The sequence below is a fragment of the Trichomonas vaginalis genome, chromosome II, assembly GCF_026262505.1.
Source record: "Trichomonas vaginalis G3 chromosome II, whole genome shotgun sequence".
NCBI lineage: Eukaryota > Parabasalia > Trichomonadida > Trichomonadidae > Trichomonas > Trichomonas vaginalis.
This window is the reverse complement of record NC_067204.1, coordinates 20291018-20310998: the sequence shown is the minus strand read 5'-3', so window position 1 is coordinate 20310998 and position 19981 is coordinate 20291018. Positions and strand designations below refer to the sequence as shown.

The 19981-nt window shown below is 32.0% G+C and overlaps 8 protein-coding genes across 8 annotated transcripts; 5 read left to right on the top strand and 3 right to left on the bottom strand.

Moving 5' to 3' along the window:
• Positions 1–128: 128 nt before the first annotated feature.
• Positions 129–4546, top strand: TVAGG3_0577870 (putative phospholipid-transporting ATPase family; the record flags this gene model as incomplete). Its single annotated transcript, XM_001582064.1, has 1 exon — positions 282–3413. One exon carries the CDS (start codon positions 282–284, stop codon positions 3411–3413), a length of 3132 nt encoding a protein of 1043 aa, XP_001582114.1.
• A 488-nt stretch (positions 4547–5034) lies between these two features.
• Positions 5035–6004, top strand: TVAGG3_0577860 (transcription-initiator DNA-binding domain ibd family; the record flags this gene model as incomplete). The annotated part of the gene is made up of 1 exon (XM_001582065.2): positions 5044–5736. The coding sequence occupies one exon, from the start codon at positions 5044–5046 to the stop codon at positions 5734–5736; it is 693 nt and encodes a 230-aa protein (XP_001582115.1).
• Positions 6005–7121: 1117 nt separating this feature from the next.
• On the top strand, positions 7122–8494 carry TVAGG3_0577850 (surface antigen family; the record flags this gene model as incomplete). Its single annotated transcript, XM_001582066.1, has 1 exon — positions 7377–8468. One exon carries the CDS (start codon positions 7377–7379, stop codon positions 8466–8468), a length of 1092 nt encoding a protein of 363 aa, XP_001582116.1.
• A 59-nt stretch (positions 8495–8553) lies between these two features.
• Positions 8554–11034, bottom strand: TVAGG3_0577840 (cilium-dependent cell motility; the record flags this gene model as incomplete). Its single annotated transcript, XM_001582067.1, has 1 exon — positions 8998–10899. The coding sequence occupies one exon, from the start codon at positions 10897–10899 to the stop codon at positions 8998–9000; it is 1902 nt and encodes a 633-aa protein (XP_001582117.1).
• A 1412-nt stretch (positions 11035–12446) lies between these two features.
• Positions 12447–13020, top strand: TVAGG3_0577830 (initiation factor 5A; the record flags this gene model as incomplete). Its single annotated transcript, XM_001582068.2, has 1 exon — positions 12475–12978. The coding sequence occupies one exon, from the start codon at positions 12475–12477 to the stop codon at positions 12976–12978; it is 504 nt and encodes a 167-aa protein (XP_001582118.1).
• Positions 13021–13220: 200 nt separating this feature from the next.
• Positions 13221–13673, bottom strand: TVAGG3_0577820 (nucleoplasmin core domain domain-containing protein; the record flags this gene model as incomplete). The annotated part of the gene is made up of 1 exon (XM_001582069.1): positions 13283–13672. The coding sequence occupies one exon, from the start codon at positions 13670–13672 to the stop codon at positions 13283–13285; it is 390 nt and encodes a 129-aa protein (XP_001582119.1).
• Positions 13674–13835: 162 nt separating this feature from the next.
• On the top strand, positions 13836–15620 carry TVAGG3_0577810 (arfaptin homology (AH) domain/bar domain domain-containing protein; the record flags this gene model as incomplete). The annotated part of the gene is made up of 1 exon (XM_001582070.1): positions 14296–15597. One exon carries the CDS (start codon positions 14296–14298, stop codon positions 15595–15597), a length of 1302 nt encoding a protein of 433 aa, XP_001582120.1.
• A 1070-nt stretch (positions 15621–16690) lies between these two features.
• On the bottom strand, positions 16691–18457 carry TVAGG3_0577800 (ankyrin repeat and SOCS box-containing protein 4 family; the record flags this gene model as incomplete). The annotated part of the gene is made up of 1 exon (XM_001582071.1): positions 16691–18457. One exon carries the CDS (start codon positions 18455–18457, stop codon positions 16691–16693), a length of 1767 nt encoding a protein of 588 aa, XP_001582121.1.
• Between the last annotated feature and the right edge of the window lie 1524 nt (positions 18458–19981).

The following is a 19981-nucleotide window of genomic DNA, read 5'->3' as shown; positions in this document are numbered from 1 at the left end:
AAAATCTAATCTTTGATCAGAAACATATTTTAGAATCAAAAAACGTATTAACATCAAATGACAAGATAAATGGAATATTTATTTTGACATAATTTCGGTGAATTTTTTTTCTCCAAACAAAAAAAATGGTTTTCTCTCGAAAGAAACAGGAGACTGAACGCATTTTTAATGTAGGCGTGAGGTCAACTGTTTCATCACATTCTAGTAATGTTGTTGTGAACTCGAAATATACATGGTATTCATTCCTTCCGCTTATTTTGTTCACTCACATCACTCGTTTTATGAATTTTTACTTTATTCTTATTGGTATTCTTCAATCTTTCAGAGAACTATCACCTGTCAATCCATGGACAACATGGCTTCCAATTATTGTTATTTTTGTTATCGCAATCCTCAGAGAAGGCTACGATGACATCAAATTACACAGGGAAGATAAGAAAATTAATGAACGAAAATACACAGGCTATGTAAACGGCGATTTGAAAGAAATTCAGTCAAAAGATTTTCATGTTGGTGATGTAATAATTTTAGAGCGTGATAAAGAATGCCCAGCAGATATAATCGTACTTCAATCCTCCGAAAAAGATGGAACATGCTCAATTGAAACATCAAATCTTGATGGTGAAACAAACCTCAAAGAAAGAACAATGCTACCTGTTTTTGCCGAAATGGATCCATCTACATTCAAAGATTTAAACGCAAAAGTAAAATGTCAACCTCCAAATTCAGAATTATATTTATTCAACGGTACAGTCGAAATACAAGGCAATTTACACGCAATTACGAGTTCCAATTTTATCCAAGCGGGTACTATTCTCAGAAATACTAACAAAATCATAGGAACAATCGTATATGCCGGCAAGCAAACGAAACTTGGCCTAAACAGCCAGAAACCACCAGTCAAATGGACAAAAATCGAGATTCTCCTTAATACTGTCTCCAAATGGGTCTTCGGCATTCAAATTTTGCTGTCAATCGCTTGTGGCTCATTTGGTAATTTTTACCAAATCAAGCATATGATGGATTTCGCATATTTAGAGATTACTAAATACGATTGGCGTGATTGGCTTACACTATACGTCAGGTTCTTCCTATTGACAACCTCAATGATTCCGATTTCTCTCAAAGTTACGTTAGATATCTGTAAATTCATTTACAGTTTGTGGATAGAACTCGATAACAAGATGATATTAAGTGATAGAAGGAACAATGATACCGAAATAAAGCATACAACATGCGCAAATACAAGTGTAATTGAAGATCTTGGTGCTGTTGAATATATTTTCACTGATAAGACAGGAACTTTAACCGAAAACGTTATGGAATTGAAGAAATTTTCGGCCAAAGGTGTCATTTACGGTTATTCTTCCGATACAGAAACAATTTATGAAGATCCGTTATTACATAACGCATTTGTCGAACATGATATGAATGTTTATAATCTAATAAGATGCCTAGCACTCTGCCATACCCTAAAAATCGAAAATAATGAACCTATTGGAATATCTCCGGAAGAAATTTCATTTATTAAAGGTCTTAATAGGCTAGGAATTACTGTTACGCAAGAAGGAAAGATATTCTCCATACAAAGTGAGAGTTTGAACATTCCTTTGATGAGATATGAAATTAAATATGTTATTCCATTTAATTATATCAGAAAGAGGATGTCAGTTATCGTAAAAGACCTTGATTCCAATAAATATTGGCTTCTTACTAAAGGTGCTGGCGAAATTGTCTCTAAAAATTGCGCTGTTCCGAAATCCTTTGAATATTTCGATGGACAGCAATATCAACTTGCTGGTATGGGCTTGAGAGTTATGGCTCAGTCCCAAAAAGAGCTTTCTGAACAAGAATTCAATACTTTTATATCTAATATTGAACACATTAGAAGAGAAATCAATAACAGAGAGGAGAATGAGGCAATTGTCTATGATAATCTCGAAAAAGACTCAGAATTGCTCGGAATGACCGCAATTGAAGATAAATTACAACAAGGAGTCCCAGAAACAATTTCAATGCTCAGAGATGCTGGCATTAAAATCTGGATGGTCACAGGTGATATTTTACAGACCGCAATTAAGATATCTTTCTCTACTCAATTAATTCAGGGCGATGGAAAGATTTTAGACCTTTCCTACAAGGGAACACCGGTCAGTAAATTACTTAGTACTGCAAAAGAATACGTAGATTCACAATTTAAAGTTTCTCCAAATTTTGTTTTTTATTTAACTCTCCAAGGAACGACCAACCAAGCCTGTTTACCAGAGTTATTATCACCTCCACTTGTAGAAGACTTCAAATCGCTCGCATCAAGAGCGAAATGCGTAATTGTAAGTCGGGCCACTCCATTACAAAAAGCTCAAATTGTTGAATGCATCAAAAGCATGAACAAGACAGTCCTTGCAATTGGCGACGGCGGCAATGACGTTCCAATGATCAGAGCAGCCCAAATCGGAGTTGGCATCCATGGAAAGGAAGGAATGCAAGCAGCTGCAGCCGGTGATTTTGCATTACACCAATACAGATTTTTGCAGCGATTGCTCTTAGTTCATGGAAGATATGCCGGATACAGAACATCTTGGCTCAGCCAGTTCTGTTTCTACAAATCGACAGTTCTCTGCTTGATCCAGTTATTATTTATGTTCTCAAGCGGCTTCTCCGGCTCTTCCTTCTTCAATTCATTTAATATTATGTGCTACAATGCCATATTCACCATTCTCCCTGTCATATTCTTCTTGCAGGACAAAGACATTGAAGAGAGTTCCATCTTTTTGCACCCTTACGTTTACCAAGATACACAACATTCGATTTTTTGCAACAAGAGGACATTGTTTTGGTGGTACATGAGAGGTATATACCAAGCAATTGTCATTACCATCATTTGGTACTTCGTTTTCACTGAACATCATGCGAATAACGTTGATGGCAACGCAGCTTCATTAGATGAGGCCCAGCAAGTTGTATATTCCGCATTAATATTAATTATCCTGTTCACAGTTACTTTAGAGACAATGCATTTCACTGCATTGAATTTAATTTTCATTTGGGGCAGTTGGATTCTCTATGTTTTTGTTGCAGTTGTTGCATCATCAATATCATCAATCGAGATGCTCAAAGACATGTATCTCGTCATGTGGAGAACAACAGCAAATCCAATACATTGGTGCACAGTTATAACAATGGTTAGTTCGGCCATTGCTCCTCCTTTCTTTGTACAGGCTGTGGCTTCAATGGTCACCCCAACAAGGACACAAATTATAAGAAAGAACGAAACTGTGAAAAGATCTGTTTTCGAACCTGTTTATTTGGTTTCAAGACAGCAGAACAGAGATGATAGAAGACTTCTCGCACCAACATATAACCCAATGTCTTATTGGGATCAAAGTGACTCAATTTTCTGTCAGACTTGTTAATTTCTGTTTTAAAAAAAGGAAAATATTTTTTTTTATCACATATTTTTATTTTTATTTTCTTGACATGTGCTCTATTCTCAAATTTTTAGAGAATAATCATAAGCAAATGAGCATTGCCGAATCTGTTCATATAAACAGAGCATAGGACACATCATATTCTAGATATAGAACAGAATCTTGTGATCACAATCTAGTTTGATCTAAGTTATAAAGTTTGTATAAATTCAATGACGCATACAATAGTGAGCCCTAGTATTGAAAGATTTACCCGATCATGCGAGAGATATTGAAATAATTCAATTTATAGATTACGACAATCTATTTCTGATTTGTTGATGCTTTGCAGAATGTTTTTATTAGAATATAGATGGTTTGGGATATACAGCTCTATTCAGCATAGTTCTTAGAACTTTTTATATTCAATTTTGCAATAATATTGATTGATAATGAAATTTCATGAATTCATTTAATGCATACAGTTAGATATATCAAATTTGATCTGTGGTTTTCTCTAAGTTGAGTTACACAATGGTGTAGCTGATAAAATATAGTTTTCTTTAATATGATATGCCGTTTTAATTACACTACGAAAGATATTGTAGTGGACATTATGCATTGAATATTTAAAAGTTATGGTTATATAAATTTTTGGCAATGATTGAAAATTTGAATTTGAACTTTATATTTTTAATCAAATAATCATACAAATTGACTTGCAATTATTCAGTGATAATGTGCTTGATATTAAAAATATTGATTAATGATGAAAATGGTTCGATTGCAATTGAAATATTGCTTTTATAATTCAAAATAGTTTGATAAAGTATACACTACCAAATGAAATATGATTATTCAGATCAAACAAGGAAATAATCACAATTTTTGTTACGAAATTTGGATTTCTTCTTTAATTTTTAAGTTACTTGAATAAATATGAGATGATGTATAATTTATAGTAGGTATTTGATTGTCACGAAGCACAAATATGCATTTTTGACGCAATTTTTTTGACATTTTGTTTATTGGAAATCGAAATAAACGAAATGGATAGGTGCATGATGCCAATCAAAACATAAAAAATTATGAGCATCGCACTTCAGGACTGATTGACGGAAGATTTAACACAAATTGAGAGATATTATTTTTTCAATGAACTAAATTTGATTTCAGAATTCAAATTTGACAAATTTCAATAGATATTCGCATATCAACATTTTTATAGCATTTGCTAACCATAGAACTATAATCTATAAAAATTTCAGAATTGAATTTTGAAAAGGAAAATTTTTAACTGAAATCTACATAATCCATTTATTATGCATAGCATGCAATCGTTCATATAAATTCATTAATTTTATTTATTTTTTCAAACCTAAAATTTCGATGAATTATATATAATTAGTTATATAGAATATAATATAGAGTAGCCAAATACTGATTTTGAGAAAAACCGCTGTGATCCCATACTTCCACAAAAAATAAAAAGCCGCCACAATTTTTGTGAGAATTTTATCATTTCAAAGAGTTTGATTTTTAAAATACTCATTTATGTTGTAGATTCATATTTCATAAATATTTGCTATGACCCACTATAATGTAAACATCACAAAAAAATAACTTCATAACTTTCATGGAATCTAAGAACAGCATTCCTTACCTTAAGATCCTTGTCGCTGATGACCAGGAAGGATACTTCAAGCTTAGGAGCGAGGTCGGTAGTGAGAAGCACAGATATCAGAGATTCCGTAGAGTTGATACTTTCGATGGAATTTTATCTGAGATCAAGAAGTACTGTATCAGAAACGATAACGACGACTGGAAGCGCTGCTTAGTTTGTGGTATTTGCTGGTTGTCCGGCTGCTTGGCTGTTAATGTTAAGCAACTTTCTATCTTAATTCAGAAATCAAAATCTAATATAAACGGTGTATTTTCAAAGCTTGGTTATATTACAGATAACAAGCAAGCTAACCTTCGCCGTGATTTAATCGAAACACTCCCAATCTTAAGGGGCAACCATATTGAACAGAAATTTTGGACAATCCGTGTCAACCCAACAATGACACCAGCTCCATCCATCAAAGCCAAGTTTGAGGAGGATTACCTTAGCGCTACACCTCAGCCAACCCAGAATCAGGAATTTTCAATTCCAGGATCAGATGCTATGCTTAATTTATTTGATGTCCTTGATGTTAAGATTAAGTCAGGAATAGAATGCGGTCGCGACTGCGACGATTTCGATTTCTACTCTGATTCAGCTTGCTGTTTCCCAGTACAGTTCTTCTATCCACAAACAGCAACCGACACTTTCTTTTCTTTCGCTTAATTCTTTTAACCATGATATTAATAAATAAAAGTGTTTGCTTTCATCAAATTTTAACATTTCTGTTTTCACCAATAAATAAAACTATTGTGATTGTATTTTAAAATAACCAAGAAATGAAGCTATGTATAGGAATATATCTTATATCCAGGTTCCTTATCTTTAATAATTTTACCTAATATATTGATTCCTGCTGAATTGTTCATTTTCGTACTAATTATCAGCACTAGTATCAGCAAAATTGAAGTTAAATGAACCAATCTTTATATAAAAAAAGAGATTTACATGAATCCTCTAATTTGATGTCAAAACCATTATGCGAATGTATTTCTTTGTTCTTGAATTTGTAAGAAGGAGTGATTTATCAATATCTTTATCAAAAATTAATGCATCATAAATTTTTGACACGTAAATTTTGTAATTTTCCTTCGCAACAATACACTTTTTCGATGAAACATTCAAATTTGTGAGAAATTCAAATTAAAATAATTATCGGAACAGAGAATGTATATCACTTTTAAATGCTTTTTGATTTTAACGTTCAAAGATTGTCAATTTCCATCGTCCATCTCACAATTATAAATGCATGAAATATGATGGACATGTGCTTTATCTTCATGATATCAAAATGAGATAAGAACTTTTCACATGCAGAATTGTATAGCAACTTCAGAATATATATCATTTGTTTCCAAGTTATTTATCTTTCATTTTATCAAATCAAATGACTTTTTCCCCCAAAGATATGAGAAAAATCTAATTTTATACTTAATTAGTGACATCTGATACAATGTTCTATTAACTTCTGAATTTTTTTTAATAACCGATTTCATTTCTCAACTTTTATAAGTTACAAAAATTTAATTCAAATTACATATTTGTTATTCAGTTAAAATCAATGAATATAAAAAGTCGTAAACAAAATTTAACTTAAAAACAACATTTCACACCAAATTCATATTTTAAAACTATATAAATGATAAAATTATTTTCTATTGTTTTATTTTCTACTTTGGCTAAGTCAATGTATTAATAATTTTCAATATCAAAGTGGTAGTAGAAATACAGTTCTTGATGGATGTTCTGGATCAAGTGGTGATATTATTATCCCTAAACATGTCAAAGTGATAGTTTCAGATTTTATATATTTTTGTGCATATGACGTCACATCAGTTAGTTTTGAAGAAAACAGTGAAATAATCAGAATATATAATTTTAGCTTTCAGTGGTCAATTATTACATCAGCAGATCTCAGCAATTGTAATAAACTTTCATTTCTCGACGAATCAATATTTGAAGAGTGTTACTATTTAGAAATAGTTAAACTTCCTAAAAATATTACAAGTATAGGAAATCGATGCTTTTATTGTTGTGCATTAAAATCAATAGATTTACCCGAGTGTTTAATATATATTGGAGATGGCGCATTTTCTTATTGTAAATTAACAAACATCACTCTTCCAAAAAATTTAACATATATTGGAAATTTTTCATTTACAGGTTGTTTATTAAATAATAGTATTACAATTCCAGAAAATATAACATACATTGGAGATCGTGCATTTTCTGATTGTAAATTATCAAGTGTTACATTTCCAGAAAATCTAACATATATTGGAGATGAAGCATTTTATGGTTGTCAAATGACAAATATCACTCTTCCAAAAAATTTGAAATATATTGGAAAATATGCATTTGCTGAGTGTCAATCTACAGATATCACAATTTCAGGAATTGATCTATATATTGGTAGTTATTCATTTTATGCATGCAAATTATTAATTAATCTCACTCTTCTCGGAAATGTTTCATATTTTGGAGATCATGCATTTTCTGAATTGATCAACCTAACTACTGTCACAATTTCAGGCAGCTTAACATATATTGGAGATAAATTATTTAAAGATCTCATATCATTAACAAATGTCATGATATCAAATAATGTCACATATATTGGAAAATATGCATTTTACAATTGCTCTTCATTAACAAATATCACAATTCCAAATAGTGTCACATATATCGGAAATTCTACATTTAGTAGTTGCTCTTCATTAAGAAGTATCACAATTCCAAATAGTATCACATATATTGGAGATTGGACATTTAGTAGTTGCACTTCATTAACAAATATCACAATTCCAAATAGTGTCACATATATTGGAGATTGGACATTTAGTGATTGCACATCATTAACAAGTATCACAATTCCAAATAGTGTCACAAATATTGGACATACTACATTTTATCATTGCACATCATTAACAACTATCGCGATTTCTGGGAATGTACAAACTATTGGAGATAGTATATTTTATAAATGTGAAAACATCACAAATATTATATTCCTAAACAGTCCAAATAGATTCAGTTATGACACTTATTTTACTCGTATTTCTACTAAACCTCCATATATTTTCATTCCAAGAATGTTTAATTCAAGTGGTTATTCTGGATATGTTAAATACAAAAGTCATTTATATGTCACAAGCCGAACAATTTTAACAAATTCATCTAAAAATTTCTTTGGCTATAAGAATGTTTATGTTCATTTTGAGAACAAAAAAGGAATTTATGATAACACAACAATTGAAGTCCTTGAATACATCTCTATTGAAAACATCACCATTCCTCTCTTGATGCCTGAAACAGCGAATGACTTTATATATTATAGATCTCATCCTAACCGCCTGTCATTTGCCATTATTAGTCTTAACTCACAATCAGTTTCATGAATAAAACATATATAAATTTTACATACTCCTATACTAAGATTTTTACTCCAGCAAATTTTAAACTCTTTATCAATATTAATAGCAACATGATTTATATATTACTTTATATGATTGTTATTCATTTTTTTTTTGCAGTTTATTTTAGAGTGAGGAAAAAAGTAAAAAAAGGTGCTCAAAATACACTCAATTTTCCACTTTTTTTCCCCAAATGATCACATTGAAATTCTTTCAAGTTTTTTTAACAAAATACACCTTTTGAAATAGAATGATGATAATTTTATTCGAAAAAAAAATTATATGAATGTGGATCAATTTGAGAGTGCTTTATTTTTTCCATCCTTAGGGATAATTTATTGGCTTTAAAAGGCAGAGTTTTCATTCTGGAGCTCCCAGCTAAACACAGGAACCTATCTCTTTCTTTCTTTCTTTTTGGGTATTAATTTATCTTACAAGCTATAGACAACAGCATAATTTTAAAATCATAAATTTAATAAATAATTTATTTACATCAAAATATAGTTAATTTTTTTTAGAAGTCAACAGTTTCATGTGGAGCATAAATGAGTTGATCATTTTGCTCTGATTCGATTGAGTTCTGCAAGATTTGTTCAAGTTCTTCGTTCTGGCGCTTAAGTGCATCTGTTTCTTCGATCAATTTCGCACGTTCTTCAAGTTCTGTGACGTATCTCTGCATGACTTTGAATGCCGTCTTCCATATTCTTTCCATTTCATCGGTGACAACATCAGTCTTCTTCTCGATGAATTTGAGCTGGTCAGGCAACTCCTTCTTCATCTTCTGCTGCAATTGGATGATGGCTCTGGCAACTTCGGATGATGTGTTTTGTGTTGCATCGGCTGTGATTTGGCCGAAAAGACTTGTCTGGTTCTGTTGTGTACTTGGGTGATAAGCTTCGACGAAACGACGGAGACCTTCAAGAACTTCATGTGGACGAACGAAACCTGGAGTTTCGAGTTCGAATTCTGTATCTTTCAAGAAATAAGAAAGTAATTGAGCGGCGTCTTCATCGGAAGTGATGCCTAAATCTTGGAGCAAAAGGTCAACACGGATCTTCATCATTGATGTCTCGGGGTCTTCGTCTTCTGGAAGATTAATAAGATTCTTGACACGTTCGTCAACAAGGAAACCAACTTCATCGGAGACAAGGCGCCAAAGATGCTCAAGGTTCTCTGAGAGTTTTTTGCCCGAAATAAGTCCTGTCGTGGTCTTTTCTGTGGCTGAATCTTCTTTGACTTCTGCTGGAGCTTGCGGAGTCTTCGTAAGGTCCTCAAATTCTTCTGTGCCGATGATAAGACGGGCAACATACTCTGGATTGACAGGAGGAACTTCCTTGCCGAGTTGTTGTGAAGTAATAATTTGATTCGCATCGATAACTTTGAGAACAAGGTCGTGAAGACGCTTCTCGTTGTAGTTCCAGACTTCTCTGAATGCATTGAAGTCGGCAAAAGCGACTTTACGGAACCTTTCTTGTAGTTTACGATAATTTTCGGCAATCTTCTTGTATTCATCGGTCGTTTTCTGGTTCTCGTGCTTGAAGTGCTTTTCTTCATCGTAGTACTTGGCTTTGAGGTTGCGAATTGTATCCTTTTGACGTGAAATCTTTTTAGCTTGCTGCTTGGCTTTGTCATCGTGCTCTCCTTGGTTATCTGTGAGAATACGAGTATCGTATTCTAACTGTTCCATGGAAAAGTGGTATTTTGCAAGGGAATCTTCTAATTCCTTCTGAGCAGCTTGAAGACGATACTCGAACTCGGTACGCTGGACAATGTACTTCTCAGCGTTAACTCGACGGATGTGTTCAAGTTCGTCACGGTTTGCAATAGCCATATTTGTAACTTCTTGAAGAAGAACCTTTTCTCTCTCTTGGCGCTTAGCTTCGACTTCCTTAGCTTCACGTGAAAGTCGATATGAATCTGCACTTCGTGATTGTTCGTAGTTTTGAACGACGGTGTTTAACTGTGTGGTAATTTCTTGACGCAGTTTGTTTTCATTGTCTCTCATAGTTTTAACAATGTTATCAATTTGGAGATTCTGTGCTGCTATCTTATTAACGTACTCATGATCTCTTTTCATAACTTCTTGTTCTAATTGCTTGACGAATGCAAGCTTCATGGCAATAACGTTTTCGCACTGCTCCCTTGTTTTACGAAGTTCTTTATCGAAATCAACTGGATTTGTCTGAGCCAAAACATTATCCCAGGCATCACCCCATTCAGCTTTGTCATCTTCAATTTTCTCATCAATTTCTTTAAATTTCTCTTGGATTCCTTTCTTCGTATTCTTAAATCTATATGTACGTTCTTGTTCGATAGAAAGATGCTCTTGGACCATTGCAGATGTGCTCTGACGAGCCTTCTGGAACATTTGCTGAATCAGTTTCCTGCTTTCCTCAGATTGCTGACTCGAGCTCATTTTTTTTCTGTTACAAATTTATTGGAGGGTCTAAAAACGTGCAAAAAATATATATTGTAATTTTATGATGTATTTGATATAGCCATTATGTATAGAGCAATAATTTCAGATCAAATGTATATCTTTATATGAGAAAAAATCTAAATGCGTACTGATCTATCTTCAATCTTGATCATTTTCAATTGTTTCCGGTAAGTTTTAATTAGAAATCTAATAAAGTATATAGTGTTAAAGGGTGTTTCATTAATAAAGATGTTTATTGGTTAAAATAATATTGATGAAACAACAAGGCAAATAATTGATATGAATATTCAATCAGTCAATAAGTAGATTCAATTGTTATTAGAAAAGAAAACTCTTATCTTTATTATCAAATTTTATCAATTATTTATGGGAATTCAGCTATTGTGAAGTAGATTTCATCTGTACTCAGGAAATTAATGTTTGTATATATGATATTAAGGTAGGATATTGGGATTATTAATTCTATATAAAATTTTATCTATATAAATAAAAGAATTTAAGCGCATGGCATCCATTGCGTCTGTACAATAATATCTTTTGAAAGGGAAGCAAAATAAAGAGATTAATTTTCATAATGCTCAAGGACAAGCTTTAATCAATAAAAAACATCTAAACTTCATGTACATTGTTGGTTTTAAGCTAGTTATTGAAATTTAAAGTAAATAAAATGTGCGCAATAAAAAAACCTACGAATAAATCGGATGAAAGCTTAACACCAGAATGAGAAGTAGATGATGTGAAATGTTGTTTCTTGTAAAAGGAAATTCTGAAGATAATTTGTTTTGAAGTAGAAAATCAGTGTTAATAGGTAAGAAATTCAATAAATTATTCTAATTTGACTTGATAGAACTGAAATATATCCGAATTTTTGAAGGTAGTATAAGTAAAGAAGAAATCTTTTTGAAATATGGAGAAGACACATTAATTCACAGGCCAATTCCCAAAAATCTAGAATCATTATCATAATTAGTACATGATATTAAAATTTTGTAGTGAATAGTGGAGGGTGAAGTTACATTCAATATTTTGTCTATCGGTTCAAAAACGTTTTTGACAAAATCGACAAATGTAGAAAATTTTAAGAGAATTATAGAAAATAAATATTTTCCAAGATGGACGGTTATGTCCATTCTTTGGTTTTCAAATTTTACAATGGGATTTTCAAAAATATTATTCATACAATCAAATACTAATGCATCTGAACCAAAATTAGTGATAAAATAATTGAAAGATATTGAAAACTTATCGACCGCGATCAAGGATAACTAGATTCTATTTGTATAGATGAGATGTGTTTCTTTACAATACAATAAATATGCATTTTTGACATTTTTACGAACATTAAAAACCGATATTGAACAGATTCCTCCAGTTCAATACACAGAGACAGGATTACTCAAAAAAACAATATTTGTTCGATTTGCAAATATTTATCGTTTTGCCAGCATTGAAACTTTGAAAAAGGGCAAAATATTACCCTTTGCAAGACCCTATCTCTCAATTATTTGAGAATATATTCAATTCTCGAAGTTTGGCCATTATTTTTTTAACATGTCTTCAGCTGAAGAAGAAGTCCATCATGATTTAGAAATCCAGGAAGTCGATGCTGGCTCCCAGGAAAAAGCTACAATCCCAGTTAACAAGCTCAAGAAGGGTGGCTACGTTCTCATCGAAGGCCGTCCATGCCGTGTTGTCGATATTACAAAGTCCAAGACAGGCAAGCACGGACACGCTAAGGCTGGTATCGCCGGCACAGATCTCTTCACAGGCCGCCGTTACGAAACCCACCTTCCAACATCCCACGAAATCGAAGTTCCATTCGTCGATCGTTCCGATTACGGTCTCATCAACATCGATGATGGCCACACACAGCTCCTTACACTCGATGGCACACTCCGTGAAGATGTTGATCTTCCACCAGAGGGCAACGAAATGCGCCAGCGCGTTATCGACCTCTTCAACGAATGCGTCAACACAAACGACCAGGTTGTTGTTACAGTTCTTTCTTCCAATGGCGAAAACCTCATTGTCGATTGCAAGAAGTCCACAAACTAAAAAATTGGGATATAATACATTCATATTATATACTATAAATAATTCAAATATTTTTTTGCAAATTCTTTTAATTTAATGCTTAATCTGTCATTCAATTATCAAAACTCGGATTATATGGCCATCATTACATTTCTAGTACTTTTAACTAATAAAAATTCATGCCCTAAAATATCAAGGATTAATTATGATTCTTTTTTAAAAATATGATCATATAAATTCAAAAATATTAGTTTTGACGATTTGTAATATATTAAAATAAAAGCTTTATTTGAAATACAAATTACTTTCTATTCGTACTATAGTCTTACTTTTCTTCTTCCTTAACTTCATTCTTAATAAGAGGCTCTCTTGCATTTTCGATATCAATTGCAAGCAATCCTGTTAGAAATCCGGATGCATGAACTGAAGCTTTAGCGCCTTTAACTGTAAATACAATAACATCTCCTTCATTGAAATTGAAATCAACTTGGGAGGATTCAAATGAGCCCAATGTAAATGGAATGAGTGCAACTTCATCTTGATCGTTAACTTTAGCATAAAGAACGAGGCGTCCTGTTTGTGGAGTATATTCTTCGCGGCCAACGCAAAGATTTGTTATATGGAGTGTTGCATGCTCAGAAACTTTAACTGTGCATGGTTTTTCGCTGGAGATAATTGTTGTCCAAACAGTGGAATAATTATCTGGAAGTAGCATAGCAAGTTTACAATAATCGTTCCGAATGGTGACACAATTTTAGATTTGCTGATTAGATCTAGCAAATATTTTATATATGCACCAACAAACCAAATTTCATCAAAATATATTTTATTTACCTAAAATTTGAAATAATTATTGCAATTATGAAAGCGCTGTTAAAGGAGTAAGAGTTACACAAAGTATACATTTGAATATATGTGATTGATTGGGGTATAGCTTGTAGAACATTTAGATGAATTTTAACATATAGGTGTTTTGTTTATTAATTTCAGCAAATGAGACATAAAAGACTAATCTTACTCATATCTAATTGAATCACATATATTTAAGATCAATATAAAATCGAAATCATATGTGAGCCAATTATTCAATGAGAATGCTATCAAGTGGCTTATATCTTCAATAAGGTTAATTGTTCAATATTTCGAAGCATATTGGCTTCTAATTGAGTTTGTGTAATAGGAAATGAATTATCAAATATCCATTTCTCATGGATAGTTCATTAGACCAAGCCAATAATTTACATGACAATGACCGAACTTTGAACTTTGGAATGGGAAATTATCGAATCAAGGAAGAAATTTGTAGAGAAAAATCCAAAACGTGACAAATTCTGAAAAATGCTCAACTTTGATGCAACTCAGGCACAAAATGAGGCACTACAGAAGAGATTCGAATGGGCATCTGCCTATTTAGATCTATCCAATATGAGAATGAAGAAACTTCGTGAATACATTCGCACTGTAAAAACTGAATACAAAAAACACACTTCATCTATGCCAACATTGAAAGTTAACAATTTCAAGAAATATATTCCAGATCAAAGTCAGCAAGCAGCTCCCGGAATTCCTGGCTGCCACACTCAAAGATTAGAAATTTTAGGATCAATGTCTGAGCAAATTGTATCAGAACTTGATTCGTTCTCCAATTTTATCGAAGGAGCCATCCTTGAGCCTATGGCTGACTTCACATTCCAATGCGAAGAGCAATTAAAAGGAATTGTGAACAAATTCAATGAATACACCAAATATCGCCATAACACAAAGCAAACTGCCAAATCCTGCTTCAAAGATTACACGAATGCAAGCACTGCCGCAGAGAAAGCCTATAAAGAATTTCTGACAGTGACGAAATCAGGAAAGACAGATAAGATTGAGAAGGCCAATAAGGCTCTCAAGGATGCCTGCGCCAATTACCAGAAGTCTGTATGCAATTTAAGGCAAGCTGTTTGCAAATTCAACACTGCTCACAATAACTACGTAGATTTCGTTGAAAGTGCCATTGAACAGATGAATCAATACCATCCGAAGAGAATCCAACTCATTTCGTCCCTCGTAAACGAATGCCTCGTTCCATCTTGCAATACATTTTCAAACAACTATCGCGATGTCAAGAATTGGTTCGAGCAAAGCGCAATCCCATGGAAGATCCATTTCACTCAATTTATTCACTCAAAAGGCATCGTAAGAATGATTATCAAACCAAAAGATTTTGTTCCGATTTCTTTACCATTTACGGAGTTGTCGCAATACGAAATCGTTGCTGCACCTCTTAACCAGATCGACGCTCCATTATTTATTGCTACAGTCACTAAAGATTTCCAATCTCAGCATCCATTCCAGATGAATATCACCGCAGGTACGAAAATCTTTACTTACGATAACCTAGAGCACGAATGGGTCCTTGCTCGCGATCCGTTGGGCCAAAAACGCTATGCTCCATCAGCTTGCTTAAAAATTGATAGATCTAAGATAGCTCTCGTCAGAGCCGCTCAGCTCTCTACCGGAAAAGGTTCACTCGCAGTCGAAACTGGCGAACTTTTAACAATTATCGGCGAAAATGACACCCATTACACCTGCGAGAATATCAAAGGTGAACAGGGTCAGGTCGCTAAATACGCTGTATTTGTGGAGAAACAATAAAAAAATTATTATTTAATATTTTTGAAAATTAACCTTCTTTTTTAACACAAAGTCAGAATAACCTTCTATACAAGATATTATATGACTGATTCAAGTATATAATCAGTATAATGATATCAAATTCTTAATATTTTTGAAAATTAACATTCTTTTTACACACTAGAGTAGAACAACCTTCTTTATAAGATATTCAATGACTGATTCAAGTATATACTCAGTATAATGATATCAAATTCTTAATATTTTTGAAAATTAACATTCTTTTTACACACTAGAGTAGAACAACCTTCTTTATAAGATATTCAATGACTGATTCAAGTATATACTCAGTATAATGATATCAAATTCTTAATATTTTTGAAAATTAACATTCTTTTTACACACTAGAGTAGAACAACCTTCTTTATAAGATATTCAATGACTGATTCAAGTGAATGTTCAGTATAACGATATCAAATTCCTGATTAAATGATCTCACTTTTGGAACTGTATTGATTTTGAGCGAATACTTGATGAAAACATTTTGTATATGTTATGAATTCATCAAAAGGTCAGTAAATCTAATAAGAATTACGATTTTTAGCTTTAATTCTTATAAGGTTGATAGTTAGAGAAGGAGAATATTCAATGAATTATTTACATATGAAGAGGTGATTCATAGGCAACATTTAAGTCTTCAAAATCTCAAAGATAATTCAATCTCATTTTCATCAGCTTTAATTTTCACTCATTCATCTAATATAGTAAAGCTATGCCAGTTATTTTACTTACGTGAAGGAATATCACTACTGGAGCACCAATATGAGCAGCGACTGCTTATTCTACCAGACCAAGAAGCATTAGATCGCGGATACCAGCTTAATAAAAATTCGTAAAAGCATAATTATTTTTTATTTCTAATGAAATTTATTATTGAATAAAGCAATGACAATAGCATCTTATAATGAAACATCGACTTATTTGCACCATGTGAAATAAGAATTTCCGTTATTTCATTACAATTGCATTTTGTTGCATAATAAAAAGCGGTTTTTCCATAATTATCTCTTTCATCGATATTTGCACCAAGAGGAATAAGAACCACGGCTGTTTCTTAACTATTATTTATTGCTGCATAATGAAGAGCAGTTCTTCCGATGTTATCTTTTTCATCGATATTTGCACCATGTGAAAGAAGAAATTCAGCTGTTATTTTACTATTATATTTTGCTGCATAATGAAGTGCATTAAACCCATCATTATCTTTTTCATTGATATTTGCACCATGTGAAAGAAGAAGTCCAGCTATTTCTTTGCAATTATTCGTTGCTGTATAATGAAGAACAGTACTTCCGATATTATCTTTTTCATTGATATTTGCATTATGTGAAAGAAGAAGTTCAACCATTTCTTTATAATCATGTTCTGCTGCAATATGAAGAGGAGTTTCTTCAAATTGATTTTTTTCTTCAATATTTGCACCATATGAAAGAAGAAGTTCCGCCATTTCTTTATAATTATGGTCTGCTGCAATATGAAGAGGAGTTTCTTCAAATTGATTTTTTTCTTCAATATTTGCACCATATGAAAGAAGAATTTCTGCTGTTTCTTTACCGTTACATTTTGCTGCATAATGAAGTGGGGTACATCCTCTATTATCTTTTTCATCGATATCTGCACCATATAAAAGAAGAACTTCGGCAGTTTCTTTACTATTGAATTTTGCTGCATAATGAAGTGCTGTATATCCAATATTATCTTTTTCATCGACATTTGCACCATATGAAAGAAGAAGTTCAGCTATTTCTTCACTATTGTATTTTGCTGCATAATGAAGTGCGGTAAATCCATCATAATTTTTTTCATTGATTTTTATACCATGTGAGAGAAGACATTCCGTCATTTCTTTATAATTATTTTTTGCTGCATAATGAAGAGCGGTAAATCCATGAATATACTTTTTATTGATACTTGCACCATTTGATAGGAAATATTCGCAAAGAGATGGGATAGCAAATATTCCCGAATTAATTAAACAATAATTAATAGAATGAGTTTGATCGAAATAAACTAAATAGGATTCAAGATTATTGTAAATTCCACAATTTTCTAAATCGATCTTTATTTTGTATTCATTCATCAAGAAAGTAACAAAATCAATGTTGTGTGAAATAATTGCATATATCATGCAATCTTTATTTGGCTTTTGATATTTCAAGCATTCACTCATGATCTCTTGATTTCTTCCTAAAAATGAAAGTTCTAGACATGTTTCAGTTATATTTGATTTAAATTTGGTTCTTAAGAACTTGAAACAATCAACAGCTCCATGGTAACAACATAATTCAAGTAATGAATATCCATGCATAGAAAATGGATATAATCTGCTGTTAAGTTTTTTATATTTATTAAATCTTTTAGTTTCAATAAAGCTGATGAACTTTATTAAGTCATTATGCATAATTGCTCTGTAGATCGTATTTTCTGTATGAATATCGAGTTTTCCTAAATAAATATCTTCAAAATCAACAGACTTGTCTAATTTAATTCCATATTCTTTATAAAACAGAAAGTTTGAAATATCTTCAACTTTGTTGACATTTTCTATATGATATTCATCATATAAGAGTTTGGCAAGAAATAAATATGACTTTGCATAGCGATTATTATATGGAATGATATTTAAAATGTCTTTTATTACATTTTCGGGGAGATGTTTCTTTGAATCAATCAATTCTGCTTTGATCATTTTGTAAATCTTATTTAATTCATCACTTTTTTCCGTTTTTAGCTGGTACAATGCAATATATGAATCTATGTAGTATTTGTAGGTATTTCTCAATTCAATGTATTCTTTTGGATGAGCGTCTTGATCAGACATGAAAAAATTTTACCCAGATTTGCCTTACTTTTACCACCTCTCTAAAGCTGGGGACACCGCCTATCGTTGGGAGTAGCTATTAAATAGAACCACCAAGGGTACTTTTCGAATTGCTGGTGTAGTGTAGTGGAAACATCCGACATAATGATTCATTATGCTAAGGTTTGATTCCCATTTAGCCAATTTTTTTCTTTTTTGGATCATGAATTTTTTTTAGGTCACTATAAGATTTGTTTCATGTTCTAAATCTGCTGCATATGTAATCTATTTTTATTTACCTATTTTTTAAAAATCTATTGGATTGCCAAATTTGAATATATTTAAAATCATAAAACTCCAAAAAAACTATAAATATATGTTTTATGCATAGTGCCGATACTCAAATATCAGATTACTTAGATCCATGAATAATATCCGAATTTTTTTTCTTAAAATTAAACTTCAAAACTTCTTGCAATCTTATTCTTCATCAATTGTAAATTTTTAAAACCATTTTTTAAAATAATTTTGCGTAAATTTTATTCTCATGTTGTTTTAATCGAAAATTGATACATTTTCAAAAAAATAATATTGACTTATGAAATTCATTTTTAAGGTGAAATAGTATTGTTTTTATTAAAGTATATGAATAATATATAAAAAATTAATGAATAATATAAGCAGATTTTTAGTTTACAAAACAAATATGAGCAATGCAATTTCAAACTTTTGCTGGCAATTTCGATATTGCTCAAGTTTGTAGTATTTGTGATACCTATAACATCGGCTTAATCAAAATTCGATTTTTCTTATGAGTTATTGAGAAAATTTGATTGCAATGAGAAGGATTTCGACGTTTTTGATAAACTAAGAGCTGAGCTTTAGGGGTTCAGTTCATTTATGGCTGTAGTTTGATGTGTAGATCTCTTTTTTATTGTAAATTCTTTCAGCATGGAGATCGAGAATGAATCTTTTGAGAACTTTATGAGTTTTTACACCCGTAAAGAGGTCCTTCGAGGAAAGATAGTCCAGACTACATGAAGATGTGGGTTAACCAAAAAAATCCGATGGTTTCCCCATATTCATGTAGATCTTCGAAAAAATGAGCACCAAAAAAGCCAAAAAAATAGGCTTTTTATTGGATTTGTACACTAGATCAATAACCTATTTAGGATCTGACACTCTTTTTAGCCAGAGATATGAGGTCCTTTCTAGGAAAATGATCTATTCATCCATAAAAAAAATGAATTATCGTTTTCCCCAGAAATTACATGGGGAGTGGTAAAAGTAAGGAAAATCTGGGTAAAAATAAAATAAATATAAAAGCTATAAATCAAATTTTAACATAGAAAGTATTCTTTAAATCCATTAGTAAGGATACAGACTTGACAATTATTAAAAAAAGTTGTAATTTGACGATATGAGTTATTTGGGCGCATCGAAGCGATAAAATTGATTGAAAATTAATGAAAAATGCGGTAGGCATCGTCAAAATACTTGTAATTATACCAATGAACAAATCCATTCCTTAAACACCCGTATTCT